The sequence below is a fragment of the Taudactylus pleione genome, unplaced genomic scaffold (assembly GCF_031769625.1).
Source record: "Taudactylus pleione unplaced genomic scaffold, aTauple2 ptg000129l, whole genome shotgun sequence".
NCBI classification, from domain to species: Eukaryota; Metazoa; Chordata; class Amphibia; order Anura; family Myobatrachidae; genus Taudactylus; species Taudactylus pleione.
The window spans coordinates 56,785-73,930 of record NW_028284531.1 but is presented as its reverse complement, the minus strand read 5'-3'; the positions used below and the strand labels follow the sequence as shown (position 1 = coordinate 73,930).

The following is a 17,146-nucleotide window of genomic DNA, read 5'->3' as shown; positions in this document are numbered from 1 at the left end:
GCTATGCGAGCGGCCAGAAGGCAGCTCCATTTTCAGGTAGGAGGGCCATGATTCAAAGCGAGCGCTCTGGTCAGAGCGTTCGGCTTTGAATCAGGCCCTCAGTTATTAAATAAAACAGAAACAGCTGTGGGTGGTGGATTTTACTGGGGAAGGGGGGGGGGGGGGTCCAGCACTGCAAGTCATAACTCTGTAGACACTCTAAAAATAATGCTAATAAAATATGATAGTGATTAGGAAATATGTCTAAACGTATACTGGATCTAAAACATTTTACACAGTGTGCATAAGTTAGTACTTGGATGTAAGTGGTTAGAATCAGAGTTTTAGAAGGAATCATTATGATTTACCGCCAGCCGTTCAAATCCCGACAGCGGCTGCCCGGCACAGGAGGAAATCTCGATCGTCCTAAGGTAAGTACTAACTAACCTTATTCTACCCCCTAACCCTAACCCTCCCTTAGGGGTGCCTAAACCTAACCCCCCCCTTCCCCGCAGCCTAAACCTAAGTCCCCTGGGGGGGGGTGCCTAACCCTAACCCCCCTTTCCCCTAGCCTAAACCTAACCTCCCAGGGGGGGTGCCTAACCCTAAGTCCCCCCCCAGGAGCCCTAAACCTAACCATCCCCCCCCCCCCCCGCGCGCGGCTGTCTGCGCCCGGCTTACCTTTGATCGGTAAACCGGGTGTCGGGCTCTCGGCGTAGGTCTAATGACAGGTGTCGGGAGTTCGACGCATGTCATTAGTGCCTTGCCGGGATTAAGCAGTCGGGAAGCCGGCTGTCGGGATTAGGTCCGCCAGCTTCCCGACTGCTTACCTTTTAGAACAGTGTTAGTAATTTACTTACTGCAGTGGTTCCCAAACTGGGTGCCTCAGGGCACTTGCAGGGGTGCCTCAGGTTGGTGGTCCAGCACCAAATCAAATTATTTATGGTCAATGTAATAAAAATATGTGGACAAACAGAAGCTGAAACCTGTCCATAACCACATTATTGAACCTAAGGATGACAGGTAAGCTCAATTTACATCACTTTACTAAAAAAAAAATCTGAATTACTCAATAACAAACGTTTGACTTATGGGTGCCGTGAAAATAATGCTATGGGGCGACGCGATTCAAAAAAGTTTGAGAACTTCTGACTTAGGGCATGAAACAAATTGCAATAGTAGAAAAAAAACATGAGTATCTGGATAATTAGCCAATCCTTATTTTTTTTTCAATTATGTAATGTATTTGATAGGAAACTTTTGGCTTCTCCCACATTATAATAGAAACCACATGTTCCTCTAAATGCACAAAAGACAAACACAAACAAGCAAATCTCACCATTGAACAGTATAAATAAACCCATTGCTGACTGAGGATCTGCAATAACTTTGAACTCTATCACAAGTGGGAAAATACTTAACTTGTCCATTGCTGAAACAAACTTATCAAACTTATCATACGCACTTTAGCTGTGTAAAGTTCAAGAGGAATACTTTAGCATACTTAAGGAATCCAGCTGCAGCTGGGCAAAATGATGTAACTTATAGACTGAAAAGATGCTTTACAAATGAGGAAATATGCAGGGAACTAGCAATTTAGTAGCATTTTTGGGTGTGCAGAACATTCTAATTTGTGCTGCTATCTGAGGTGGGGTGACCGAGTGTACAATACCATGCACACAATAACAAAAGTAATATAAATGTGACAAATAAGAGAAAGTTTAAACAAATGAGCCTCCAGCAAGCAGCATTCCTGTGTAGACAGAATCCCTGCAAATGATTGTGCAAAGTGTCTGTAAGAGGAAATTCAGAGCTGAATATTTACAAATATCTGTGTAAGCAAACAGTGGATAGAATTAATTAGCAATAACAGCATGATTTCCAGTTAGACTGGACCTATCAGAGACCTTAAGCGAGAATCTGGTGACAGGGGTATTTTAATTGTTAATGCCTGAGGTGGCTTATGTGCAGCGAATCCCCTCCCCCAAGTCCCGCATCTTACCTTGTGCCGGCAAGCGGGATCCTCCTCCGTGGCACCATCTTCCCAGTGATATTTTGGAAGATTGTGCATGCGGACAAGAGAGCAAAGGCTCTGCCACAGTCCTATTTGCGTGGTGCCATCTTCCTGAAGATGTCACTGGGAAGATGGCGCTGTGGAAGTGGAGGGACACGCACAAGCTAAGTATACTATGAGTGCCGAGTGTGCTTTTTGGGACCCAGGGGCCCATGAACACCGCACACCCTCACTCATTATAAATACATGTATGTCTGGTGGCTTTTCAACCAATAACCCAGAGTCACTTCTGCATTCTGCCACAATGACAATGCATGAATAGTCATACATGCCAAACTTTCATATCAGCACATTATTATTGTCACAAGTAGAAGATCTCACAGCAGACAAGTCAACTAGTTTAGGGCAGGAGAGTTGGTATTTGCATATTTGTATGAAATACTTCCCAAGTTTGCAGTTCCAAAATGATACCAAAAAGAAAATGATGATACTGCTTTATTGCATTCATATATAAATTACACAGTGACCAGTGTCAATGTGGAAAAACTGAGTTCTGAATGCTCAGATAACTGTACAACAGCAACTGGTGTAATGCTAAGCAATGCCAGGGACAAGTCATTCAAATCATGTATTATTAAGAAAAAAGTTGCGTGAGAGCCATGTACTTCCACAGTCCAGAATCTGGACCTAAATTATTGGTTTATTGAGAAAAACAGTGAGGAACTCTAACTCTCGGTCCAGTAATTGTTCCATGTGCTGCTGCGGCTCTCTGCCTTATTGGCTCTCAGTCGCTATTCTAGCTACCTGGACTCTGGCTGCTACTCACCTGTTAGTAGTCTCGTTACCTGACCTCAGCCTGATGGACCAATCACAAGAGACCTCTCCCTTCATTAGGGATTCAAGTCAGTTCCTGCCTGCTGGTGATATTAATAAGTTTCTGCACCTAGTGGATGTTCACGTGGTCGCTGCATGCGGTGCAGTTCCTTGCTCCTGAACCCTTGTTCCTGTGTCCAGTATCCTGCCATTGTATACCTTTGCTCCCAGACTCAGGACCTGATTCAGACCCGCTCACTGTGAGCGATTTTCGTCCATCTGCACATGCGTATAATTCGCAGTGCGCAAGCCATTTGTTGCGATCTGATTTTGGTAGCTCGTAAGCCACTATCAGGTCGCTGCTTTGAGTTACAGATAGTGCCGTTTGTGGGTGGTTACAGGGGAAAGTGCATGTGAACGGGGGAGCGGTGTCTGCCCGCCAAAATGCCGTTTAAAGGGCGTGCATAATTAGCAAAGTAGCGTCATTGTACACGTCACCTGCATGTATTTCAGCCTGCACTGATCGCAGTGCTTGCGGCGGGGAAAGGCAACCCAAAGGGCTGCGAGCAGCTCCGATGGCTCACGATGGTCCCAATTAATCATACATTTCCCGGAGATGACGTGTTGTGAGTGGCAAGCGGGCGTCTTCAGACATTTGTGAGCGCACTTTGCCATAGCTCGCTAACACACAGTGGGCGTCCTTACGCGACGCAGTGCGAGCGCTTAATTTACATATCCGGCCCCTTTTTGCCAGCGAGCGATCGCATCTTGCGAGCAGGTCTGAATCGGGTCCTCAGTGTCCTGTTCCTGACAATCCTACTCCTGTGTCCTGCTGGATTCTGCCCTGTTCCTGTGTCCATCCCAGCTACGTATCTGTGCCTTGCCAAGACTCTCCAGCTTACCTTTTGTGTCACCTCCGATTTGTGTCTAGTCCCTACGTGTACCTGTGGATTCATCCTGCGAAGTTCAACTATATCAAGTACAAGTTCTGCTACAAACTCCCACCTGCATCCTGAATAGCTGACCTGCCACAATCAAGCGATATCCAACACTGTAGGTACAACATTATTCCTATCTGCAACCTGAGTAGCTGGCCTGCCACAACCAAGTTCATATACAGCAATGCAGGTACTAAATTATTCCTAAACACAGAAAAAAAGAGATTTGCCCCCCAGCACACTGCAGCAAAAACAATACTTAAATCCTACATGATAATAGCGATTCAAAGGTATTAGTTACATACATTTGCAAATATATGAATAAGCGCCAGGCCAATCGTCAAGGCTCCTCTATACTGGCGTCCCTAGCATTAAGGGGTTCACGTCCGAGAAGCAAGGTACCCCAAAAAAATTAACACTTATTGATTCATACTTACACATCTTTTCTTTATACTTCACTATCACCTTTTTCCCTTTTTCGTGTGATGCCCTGGGGATGGCCCTTGGTTGGAATTTTTTTGGGGTGCCTTGCTTCTCGGACGTGAACCCCTTAATGCTAGGGACGCCAGTATAGAGGAGCCTTGACGATTGGCCTGGCGCTTATTCATATATTTGCAAATGTATGTAACTAATACCTCTGAATCGCTATTATCATGTAGGACTTAAGTATTGTTTTTGCTGCAGTGTGCTGGGGGGCAAATCTCTTTTTTTCTGTGTTCAGAGTAAACCCCGCCCTTTACAAGCACCTGTGTTATGCAATTAAGCTGATCTGAGCAACTACCATATTTTTTTATTTTTTTTTTTGCTTTTTTTTACTAAATTATTCCTACCCGCATCCTGAGTAGCTGGCCTGCCACAACCAAGTTCATATACAGCAATGCAGGTACTAAATTATTCCTACCTGCATCCTGAGTAGATGGCCTGCCACAACCAAGTTCACATACAGCATTGCAGGTACAATATTATTCCTACCTACATCCTGAGTAGCTGGCCTGCCACAATCAAGTCCAAATCCAGCATTGCTGCTTTGGCATTGTTCCAACCTGCATCTTGAAAAGTTGACCTGCTACAATCCAGATCTGCATCCTGACTGTTTCTGTGCATGTCCACCTGTGCAGGTTAATTACTAGACTTCTGATCCTCCAGCTAGTTTCCAGCAGCAGACGCTAGCACACACCTGCATCTGTTTGCTTCAGCTATTAACCCCTACCTTGCCTGCTGCCATTACTCCAGGTAAAACTTTCTGTGGATTACGGTTTACTTGTTACACATATAATTAAATTACTGTTATGGATGTAACAGTTTGTTCTTTAAACAGGGGAGAACCGGGGGCAAGCACAGGTTTTTAGTGGAGGATTTCAGCGCTGCCTTTCACCAAAATATTGATGCAAATAAAATGTAAAAACAAATGCTGTATAGGGTATATATAGCTACCAAATATATATCCTGCTGTGAAAAGATACAGATTCCGTTTTGTACAGCTGTGATTTGTAAGTGCATGTACGGCAGTGATAGTATTTGTGAATTTGACCACACATATAAGGGGTAATCCAATTTCGGGTGGGCCTTTTTAAAAAACAAAAACAAAAAAAAAACCTTTGGTGCGGGCTTTTACCCACAGCCACTGGGTTTTGCTATTCAATTACATGACTGAAAATGGGACGCGGTAATTTCTACAAAAATGATTGCATCTTTTTTCTCACACTTCCAGAGCAAGTCTGTTTTTCCTAAAATCATTTATTTTAGAAAAAATCAGTGGGACTTGCTCTGGGACCCCAGCGGCACCCCTCCTGAGGACTAAATAAGCAATTTGGATGTTTCCAATTAGCTTAATTAGTCCTTAAAAACTCACCTTCCGAAGCGCTGTCTTCTTCCTCCAGCATCAGTAGCCGGGTCTTCTGCAGCAGGGTGAGTGTGTTTGTAAGTGTGTATGGGTGAGTGTGTGTGCGACCCCCACCCTCCCTTTAGCCAGTGCTGGTGGAAGTACATCTCAAAACAGCCCTTGCGCCTCCCAGCAGCCCCCAGGACTCTCAGCTGCCCCCTCCTCTGTGACAAATTTAAGGGGAGGCCACCAAGAGCCGCGGAGACCCCTGGACAGGGAAGGATCTTTTTTTTTTTTTCTATTTTCTTATGCGCCATGGGGTTTTCAGAGCTGAAAACCCTGTGATCACTTTTTTAAACTGAATACCGCGGGTATCGGGAGCACGCGTTCTTTACCTCGCTAAACTGTACCCCCAATTGAATATGCCCCTTAAGGTGCCCACACACCTACCGACTTTCATCCAATTTAAAAAATGTAAAAAATGGCCAAATCGTGAGTTTCTACTCTTGATCACGATGCCGATGCTCGCCCCGCTCGTCGTACCTCGCATCTTCAGATCTGCCGTGCTGTAGGGCAGATTAGCCAATCTGGGATACAATTCACTGGCTGCAAGATAGATCTTAAGTCAGATTGGACATTTTTAACTACAAATCGTGACCACGTCTGCCTGGGGAGAGTTCAGGGGAAATCGTGTACATCGGCTGATTGGGAGCAAGTCGGTATGTGTGTGGGCACCTTTAGACTAGGTTTTACTGTCAAAGATTTGGTCAACCAGCCTGTGAGATGAACAACTGAACTGCATGGGTATCAGTGATTCATTACACTCCAAACCACATAAGGGCTGAGGCAGACTTGTGTGAAAGACAGCTGCAGTCTGCACAGCCTCCATCCATCCAGTTGTGAAAGTAGCCATCATCATTATCAGATCACATTTACACCAGCACTATACTTGGTGCAAGAGACCCATCTGCAATCAGACAGATCTCTGCTTAAGCTCAACACATTCTGCCTACATGCCCACAATACACCTAATAAAACTTAGCCTAAGCGCAAACCTTGCATTGCCACATAGTAACCCCCAATCGGCTATAAGAAGAGATGCAACTGAGAGGCGTACACCTCTGACTCACTAGCAATTGCTCTCAGATGCCTTGGCGACAGAGCAGGCCCAGTGCTAAAACTCACAAGATCTATCTGCACAAAGCAGTTGTACTGTATGCAATTGAATCGTCTCCAATTAAAGGTTGGACATTGAGTGAAAGTATTTGTGTCCTGACAAATCAAATGCCATGAGAACGATTGTAATTGGACCGCATGACCGATTTGGGCACATATGCATGGCCATTTCAGTGCAATCTGGAAAAAAATAAATATATAAATGTCCAAACTGACTGAAGAAACAGACACCTGTGTGGCTAGACTCAGTATTTAATACTGCTGGCATTTGGTATTCCAGAATGGCATATAAATATGGCTGTATAGGCACATTAAGAACATTATTATATGACACATCCAGCTGCACCTAATTATTCGGCCACATCGTTGCCTACTGGGTTCTAGTCTTAGAACAGGAAATGCATGACAGGGTTACCTTTCTTCTCCCCAGTGTAAGGCACACAGTCCTCCCTGTCTTGGTGCTCCATGGCTTCTTTCTGCAAGTAAGTCAGCAGATGCTGCCTGTCAAATGTCCCTGACGCTTCTTTAGTGGTTTGGTCTTTCTGTCGGAAGCCAGCAGGTAACAGGGCATTCTGCAAAAATGAAGGAGATTACTAAGAACACATAGAAGGTAATTACGTATATAAACAACAAGAGCTATTTATATTACAATGATTTGAAGCTGTCTTTCTGCTCGTTAAAACAAACTGAAATATCATTAGACGGCGAAAGATCAGTGCCTTGTAATGTTCATATACTTATTAAACTGAAAGCAGAACTGAGTATAAGAAGGGCTTAATATACAGCTGTCAGAAGGAACGGTATCATTACCTACGTACCGGGTACTGACACATCAAAAAGCCTAAGATATAAATGTAACCCTTCATTTTCCGTGTACTGTTCCCTTACACTCGCTGGAGGCAGCCATTTTGTGGATGAGAATGTAACCAGTGACAACAGTGAGAATATAGCTTATCATTTAATATTATTATTATTATTATTATTATTATTATTATTATTAATAATAATAACAGTTACTTTATATAGTGCCAGCATATTCTGTTGTGCTTCACAACTGGGAACAAACAGTAAATAGTATTTTGAGATATACAAAGAGATATATGTTGGTGTAGTTTGGTTGATAGCCTTATGTGTAACTAAAAGTATTTTATATTGAATTCGGTAGAATACAGGTAACCAGTGGAGGGACTGACAGAGTGGAGCAGCAGACGATGAATGGTTAGTGAGGAAGATCAGCCTCAGAGCCAGGGCTCGAAGTGAGGCGGTATACGGCGGTATGCCATACTGCCACTTCAGCCAGCAACCCCTGCGGCAGTGATTGAAACAAAAAGAGAAGCTTCCTCCGTATTATCTGGAGATGTGTCCTGCTGATTAATTTTTGTGGCCTTTTAAATTTAGCGCAAGCCTCTACCCAATCGCGGTTTGCGGACCGACAGCCAATCAGAATCAGCCACGCCAGTCCGTGCCGTGATTGGTTCACAGCCGGCACCAAGTCCAAATCACCGCCACAACTGCCCCAGCGCTCCATTGGACCCAGCGCTAATCAAAGCAGTCAGTGTCCCTGCCTTCTGATGCGACACCCGCGAGAACCCACTGCCAGCCGGGGGACAGGGAGGAGAAGCCGGGATATGCCAGCACTGACTCTGGACATGGAAATAGAGGTACAGGTGGTGAGAGAAGGAATAAGGCATTGTGAGGTGCAGGAGGTGGGAGAGGAAAGCAGGTAGTGTGAGGTGCAGGATGTGGGAGTGTGGAGTAGGCAAAAGGTGCAGGGTGTGGGATAGGGAAGCAGGTAGTGTGGGGTGCAGGATGTGGGAGCTGGAAGTAGGCAATATTAGGGGCAGGGTGTGAGTGAGGGAAGTAGGCAGTGTTAGATGCAGGGGAGCAGGAGAGGGTAGTACGCAGTGAGAGGTGCAGGGTGTGGGATAGGGAAGCAGGTAGTGTGAAGTGCAGGATGTGGGAGTGTGGAGTAGACAAAAGGTGCAGGGTGTGGGATAGGGAAGCAGGTAGTGTGGGGTGCAGGATGTGGGAGCTGGAAGTAGGCAATATTAGGTGCAGGGTGTGAGTGAGGGAAGTAGGCAGTGTTAGATGCAGGGGAGCGGGAGAGGGTAGTACGCAGTGAGAGATGCAGGAGTTCAGACAGAAGCAGAGGCTACATCTTATTATCAAAATCCCTAAAGCTTGGGGAAGGGGGGTTCAATTAAAATATACATACCCCAACTTCAAAATTCCCACTTCGAGCACTGGAGCTGATTCAGAGCCGCTCGCACGATGTGTATGCAAATTGCGTAAGCAGTGCTTTCGCACAGCAATGCATTCGCACGCCCAGTATTTCTTAGAGAGCGATCATATAGTGTATGCAGACACCCACCAGCCTGTCTTAAGACGCCCACTTGTGTGCACGTCATGTCCAGGAAGTGTATGCAACCAACGGTACATTGGGTAACATCTGATGCGATCACAGCGCTTGAGGTTGACCATGCCCTTCCGCAAGCACTAAGAGCACATCAGTGTAAAAACAAGCCAGGTGACATGTACTATGATGCTGTCTTATAATTATGCACACCTCTAAAACGCCGTTGAGATGCTCAGGCACGCCTGTGTTTGCACCTCCACTCCCCCGTTTTTACTGGCCAGCCCCTGTTACCACCTATAAAAGGCTTCCCCTGTTACTCACTCTGCTGGGCTGTCTATGCGCAGCGAGCGAACGCATTGTGAACTTTCGCTACGTATGCATACGTATGCGCACAATGCATACACACTGCATACCATCGGCAGCAGCGAGAGTATGCATCTTAGCGAGCGGGCCTGAATGAGCTATACTGCTCACATCTGCATTCAGAATAGATTAGCAAGACCAGTTAGGAGACTACTGCAATAGTGAGGTAGATAATGAGTGCATAAATGACAGTTTTTGCATTAATTCACACTATGCACGCCCTGAACTTTGGGACAATCAAGTGCGGGTGGTGCAGAGTTGTATACATATCAATTGCATCTATACTTCTGGCCGAACTGGGCTGTGATGGTTCGTTGTCACATAGGCAAGGATTCATGAGGCCATATTCATTCAAATGTGATATATAAAGAGCTGCACTAAACAGAAATGTGTGTGTGTGTGTATATATATATATATATATATATATATATATATATATATATTATAGGGCAAGTGGAAGCGCACACTGATGATGATGATGATGAGGAAACTACTGTAGGTGCATAAGCTGCACATGGAGATGTGGTTTCATCTCGGGGTGTGCACAACCCTGCACATCTGAGCACAGTAAGCCTCATTAATACCCCTTTTACACCAGAGCAAAAACCTGGGTTTTTGTTGGGTCTACCCAGGTGGCAGCTCTGTGTAAAAGGGTCCCTGAAAAATAACCCAGGTCAAGTGACCCAGCAATCCAACCCAGGTAGCTACCAGGGTTGGACCCAGGATGGACCCGGGTAATGGTGCAGTGTAAGCGGTGCAACCTGGGTTATCTGACCTGGGTCTTGCCTAAAATGAGCTGATTGGTGGTTGTGGAGCATTCACCTCCCACTTTTTATGACCTCACAGGTTTAGCAGGGCAGACCTGAGTTCAGTGTGAACAGGGCTGACCTGGGAGTAACCCAGATCGAAGGTGCAATGTAAATGGGTCTGACCAGGGTTGGAACCATGTCTAAAAACCCAGGTCGGACCTGGGGTTTTGGTGGAAAAGAGGTATTACTCTACATCAGGCCCAAGGTGGCTAAAAGCAGCTGATGGCACCAGTGTCCTCCAATGGGATTACTGAAAGTTTGCAGTGTACAGGATAATATATCATGGTCACAACATTGTCTGTAATATTCTCTATTCTGAAAAGCTCATCAGACTATATAGACAAAGGGATAGGTTGGTTTTTTTTGTAATCTCTTTATATTTATATTTAGTTGTCCTTTAACCACACTGTACTATGATGTCAAAAGTGTTGAGTTTATAGCAGAAGAATCCTCTGTTCGTTAAAAGGTTATACCTATAAAAAGTGAGTATTATTGGGAGCAGCAATACTAGACGGGAACAAATATTAATCCTGAAGCACGCACAATGACACAATGTTACTCTCTTATATTTGGTTCAGCTACATTGTAACAAAAGCAAAGCTGCTAATTTACTGAATGGAAATTTCTGCACATTTCCCATCCCTAAACCCAACTCATATGGTTCATTTCAAGCAGAGTCATGTGTTCCAAGAGCTAAGGTGACTTTGTAGGCAATAAAGAGTTTTCTCAGTGTTGTTATTGGCTTCTGTGGGAGGAACAGCTGCCAGCATGCAGGAAAGGAGAATACAGCCAAGAGAATATAAAATGAAAGCCACACAATTAAGTAACATGACTGGTATTACCTAGCTTAGAGCAGCCCTGTGTCACTAACAATATAGTGTTTAGCGTATGCTTCAAAGGGTATCTTTCTATTCTGTATGCATAGCTGTAATATAGTTATATGGACTATAAAAATCACAAATAAAACCATATTCTTTACTGTAAAAAAATATTTACCTATACTAACACTCATTTGAAACATGGGGACTAAAACACAATGGGGTATATTTACTAAAGTGCAGGTTTATAGAAATGGAGGTGTTGCCCATAGCAACCAATCAGATTCTACTTATCATTTATCTAGCACCTTCTAGAAGATAATAGCTGAAATCTGATTGGTTGTTATGGGCAACACCTCTACTTCTATAAACCTAGTAAATATACCCTAATATTTAGGATAAAGTGTGTTGGTTTACCTATGGTGGAGCATCTAATCACTCCCAGCACCTCGCGAGAAAAGATGCTAGGTGTATGAGGACACATCTGTAGTTTGCATAACCACTGTGGTGTCATATCTCCCCTCTCACACTTGTCTCAAGTCACCTTGGAACGCTGTTAAAACAGGGACATCCATGCCAATATAGATTTCAAAAACTATGGGAGATGTTATGATGTGAGCCTACTGTCCTCCAAACCACTTTCAGATCATTGCTCATCATTGCTGCAGTCGCTGCAAACAGCCCCTTGTGGCGCGCCAGGTCCTGTGCTACTCTGCTAGCAATGGGCGCCTTTTTGTCAAAAATGCATCTTAGTTGCATTGCGATGCATTAGGACGCACCAGGAACCTGTGCTGATTAATTTGATACGTGACACTTGCAGGGGTTAAAGTGGTCCAGAATGGGTCCGGAACGGCGTTCCGTCACTTCTATTTGGAGACGGAACTCCTCCACTACCACTACTGGGGGCTCTGCATAAGGGGCACAACTATTGGGCGCACTATCATTGTGGGCACTGGCATAAGGGGCACTACCACTGTGGGCACTGCATAAGGGGCACTACCACTACGGGGGCACTGCATAAGGTGCACTATCACTACTGAGGCCACTGCATAAGGGGCACTACCACTACTGGTGGCACTGCATAAGGGGCACCACTACTGGGGGCACCACTACTTGGGGCACTGCATAAGGGGCACTACCACTGTGGGCACTGCATAAGGGGCACTACCACTACTGGGGCACTGCATAAAGGGGCACCACTACTGAGGGCACTGCATAAGGGGCACTACCACTACTGGGGACACTGCATAAGGGGCACCACTACTGGGAGTACTACTACAATAGGCATTGCATAAAGGGGCACTACTGCTGTGGGCATTGTTTAAGGGGCACTACTACTGTGGGCATTATGTGTACTAGGGGCACTACTACTGTGGGCATTGTGTAAAATGGGCACTGCTGTGTGTCATACCTGCATAAGGGACAATATTATGTGGTGTAATATGAATCAGGGGTGAATCAAGATGGTGCTACTATGTGGCGTAATTTGAATTGGGAATACTATTGTGTTAGCATGCCCCTTTTTTCAGCGAGCGCTGTCCCTTTTTTTTTTTAAAAAGCGCTGAGGGGGGTGCTGAGGGCCTAATTCAGACCCGCTCGTAAGCGCTGAGCGCTCGCAAGCGGGTCGATGGTGCCCTAATGCGCATGCGCACGACGGAGGGAGCTCCGCTATGGTTCTCGCACCAAAGGGGGCGTGCTGTCGATGGTGACTGACAGCCCGCCCCCTTTGGTGGGCGTGCCGGGGGGGGGGGGGGTTGCTGCCCAGATGGAGGCGTTCCCATGGGAATGCCTACCGTCTGGGTCCGGCCCCACTGACCTCACTAGTGATGTCATTGGGAGTGCTTTTGGCTCTGATAGAGCCAAAAGCACTCCTGGGCTTGCGGCAGCGAGACCCTACCGCAGGGTCTCATTGCAAGCCCGATGGTCGCGATGGTCTTGACCATTGCGACCATCTTTTTGGCCGCTCGCATAAGCTGTGGGTGGTCATCCACAGCTATGCGAGCGCCCGCGAGGCCGCTCCATTTTTAGGTAGGAAAGCCCTGATTCAGAGCGAGCGTTCTGGTCAGAGCGTCCGGCTCTGAATCAGGCCCTGAGTTCCACCACTTCTCTGTGCGGAGTATGAAAGTGTCACATATCAAATTAATCAGTAAAGTCTCCTTGTGTGTCCTAGTTGCATCACGTTGAGACTAAAACGCATTTTCTTCAAAAAAAGACGCCCAGCGCAAGAAGAGTTGCATCAGACCTGGTGGCTCACTCGCGCCTGGCATCTTATGTCTTGTGGCTAACACATATAACTAAATAATCCTGTTGCTTGGATTGGCTAGTTGCAGCGCCGGACTTATTGAATTAGTGGGGATTCCTCGTGCGCGAGTCAAACTTTACCTCGCAGCTCATGGAGGTGCAAGGTAAAATCAGCGTAAAAAACACCAAATCGGGCTCGTGAACGGGGAAAAAACCCATTGATTCTGCAGTTTGCGCTGAATCAGTGGGTGTCTGCGTGAGTCCCGATTTTTCGGCGGGGAAAAAGACTATTTTACTGAATAGCTTTTCCCGTGCCGTGGGGATTTTGCCCGGCTAAACCCGCGGCTAATTGAATACCTACCTAAGCAGGGCACATCAGCAGATATGAGCAGTTACTGGAACAAAAGAAAGTAAGATTATTTATTTATTTATTTTATTTATTACCAGTTATTTATAAGGCGCACACATATTCCGCAGCGCTTTACAGAGAGAATATTTGTCCATTCACATCTGTCGCTGCCCCAGTGGAGCTTACAATCTATATTCCCTACCACATGCTCACACACATACACACTTTATGGTCAATTTTGAGGGGAGCCAATTAACCTACCAGTATATTTTTGGAGTGTGGGAGGAAGCCGGAGTACCCGGAGGAAACCCACGCAAGCACAGGGAGAATATACAAACTCCACACAGTTAGGGCCATGGTGGTAATTGAACCCATGACCTCATTGCTGTGAGGCAGTAACGCTAACCATTACACCGTCTGTGCTGCCCAGATGCAGAGAATACGTTCGGCAGCAGTGCTTAAGGATCTGACTGACAGTGTCTTTAGCTGGGTACACACTGGACAATATATATCGGCCGTTCAATCAAATCGCCGATATATCATGAGTGCGTTGCGACATATTGCCCGTTCACAGACATATGACATCTGCTCTGCAGCATTGCAGATGGTTCAATATATCTGCAGATATATTGGCGCATCTGGCTGTGTGTACGAGCAGTTAACAGCCAGCCAGTACATTTGCTGCAGGAACTGCCGGTGACTGACATCTCAAATGCCCGCCCAGTTGTGATATCAGGGAACACACATTGAAAGGCCGATCGGTAAGTCGATCGGTATAAAGCTTACCTGATCGGTTGCTGTGTAGGCGGAACGACCCAGTGGCCAATCTGTTGGCACAATGGACCTCATTCAGAGTCGGTCGTTGCGGCCGCTCGGTCGTACACAACCGATGTTCGCTAAACTGTGCATGCGTAAAATTTGCAATGCGCGTGCGCAAACTAGCTGTTACGATCAGAAATTGCTCTCTCTCCTTGAACACAGCCAGGTCGTTAGTTTGAGTGATAGAATGAGCCGTTTGTGGGTGGTAACAGGGGAAGGTGCTTGTGAACAGCGGGTGTGGAGATCCGAATGCAGGCGTTCCTGACTATGCGAGGGGAGTTTAATGGGAGAGCATAATTAACAAAGTAGTGTCATGGCACACGTGACATGGGTGGTTATTACACTGACTAGATCGTAGTGCTTAAGAGATGGTATGGTCAACCTTTAGCTCTGTGATCAGCTCCGATGGGTCCCGATGGTCTCGATTAATCCTTATATCCCCGGAGATGACATGTGTTGCAATGGAGAAGGGGGCGTGTATTTAGTCTTACGACCGCTTCTTACCCTCGGTCGTTCAGCTAACCCTTCTTAGCGACGCAACTTACGATCACTTCATTTGCATATCCGGCCCCTTTCCCCTATGATCGAGCGGCCGCAACAACCGACTCTGAATGAAGTCCAATGTGTACCCAGCTTATCTATCCATTTGTCCAAACTATGAGAATCGAGAATCTTTTTCCTAAAAACCTCTGTAAGAAGACATGCAGATAGGTAAATAAATAGAAAAAGACTCAGGGCCAAATGTAATAGACTGCAAATTTGTAAAAAAATTTGAGTTTACAGCTAAACTCGTATATTTTATTCACTTGCAAATGTAATAGGGTGTGACTATAGTAAAACTTGCATATTTCGGACTTAACTATAACTCGCAAAAAACATCTCGCATCCAGATGTTTTCCCATTCTCTAGATAGAAGTTGGGCAATGTAATACAGTGCGAGTGCTTCACACGCACATATTACATCGCAAAAAACAATAGACCAGCTTCAGGATAGTGAATTTATCCTGAGCAGGTCAGAGTAACACAGAAACATGCACATATACATGAGATACATGCATGTTTCTCTGTGTACATATGAAATACTTTTTTATTTTGTTAAAAAATGACATGCATCCCCTCCCCAGAAACATAACCAGCCGCGGGCTCTGTACAGCCTGTGCTGGTTTTTAAAATACAGGGGCCAAAATGCATAGGGGGCACCTGTATTTAAAGTACCAGCACAAGGCTTTTCTGATCCGGTCCTGGTTGTGGAAAAATAGGGGACAAAATGAGTAGGGGTCCCCTGTAATTTCCATAACAAGCACCGGACTCTTTCTAGCGTGGGAGTAATGTCACAGCCAGAGAAAACCTTTCAACTGTTTCCCCGCCAAAGCATTACCCCTGACCGCTAGTCAGCCCAGGCCGGGGACAGTCTATGGAGGAGACAGGCTGACCGCACACAGCCAATCAGCGAGCAGGTCTGACGGAGACGTCCACTGATTGGCTGGCATCTCCTGCAATGACTGGGCACACGTGTGCCCCAGTCATTCGCGCGGAGGAAAGGTATGCGTAAACACATATCTTTCCTCCTGTCCGGCATAGTTTCGAGTTTTTCCGTTTTTTGTTTTAACCCCCTGGATGTCTACAGGGACCCAAAAGTACATGAACATCGCATAGGAGGTGAGTATGGATTTTTTATTACAGGTACCCCAATGGAATCCTACTGGACAAGGAGACATGATGTCATCAGGGATACAAGGTGAGTATATGTGTCAGTTAGTGTGCATGTGTGTTTAAATAAAATTGTACTTTCACGGTGTGACTTGTCTTTCTTTAAATATTTCATTGGCTGTGGAACTACAGGTACCAGTGGGCCCGTAAAGCCCCGCATGCTGGTACTTGTGGTTCTCCAAGTACCAGCATGCGGGGGAGGCTTGCTGGGACGTGTAGTACCACAGCTAAAGACAATATTTTAACTTCTAATTTTTACACAACACTACACTATCAACCTGGCACCCACCTCTCCAGGGATCCCTGGCCTGAGCTGACTAGCAGTCAGGGTTAATGCTTTGGCCACCGAACCAGGTGAAAGGCTTTCAATGGATGTGACATTCCCTCTCCCCCCCCACCACTAGAAAGAGTCTGGTGCTCAAATAACAGGGGACCCCCACTCATTTTGTCCCCTGTTTTTCCACAACCAGGACCGGCTCAAATCCCTGTACTGGTACTTAATATACAGGGGCCCTCTACGCATTTTGGCCCCTGTATTTTTAGAACCAGCACAGGCTGTACAGAGCCCGGGGCTGGCTGTGCTACTGGGGAGGGGGTGCACGTCTTTTTTTTTTTAACACACAGACAGAAACCTTCATGGATATCACTGATCTGTAAAGGCTTCTGTATAACTCGCACCTTTAAATGCTGGTCGCATTAAAAGATGTTAGTTTACATACTGAAATACTTCCATAGATTCGCATAGTGTAGTAGCCTCGAACTGAAAAATTTGCCAGCTATTACATTTGCGAGTCCCAGTACCAACTCGCACCTTCAAAAAATGCGAGAAGGTGTGAATTGGATTTTTACTAAAACTAGAAACCTATTACATTTGTCCCTCTGAGTTAATGTTTGCCAACTTACAATAGTATAGAACTGCCGGCACACCAGCTTAGTTGG

At 45.7% G+C, this 17,146-nt stretch overlaps 1 protein-coding gene across 1 annotated transcript in view; it reads right to left on the bottom strand.

The window, feature by feature from the left end:
* LOC148523575 (tropomodulin-2-like) overlaps positions 1-17,146 on the bottom strand; it is a 93,812-nt gene that overhangs the window by 53,815 nt on the left and 22,851 nt on the right. Inside the window, exon 3 of the mRNA XM_088472966.1 lies at positions 7,158-7,314. Within this exon, the coding sequence (XP_088329092.1) occupies positions 7,158-7,314 (157 nt within the window). The remainder of the gene's footprint in view (positions 1-7,157; positions 7,315-17,146) is intronic.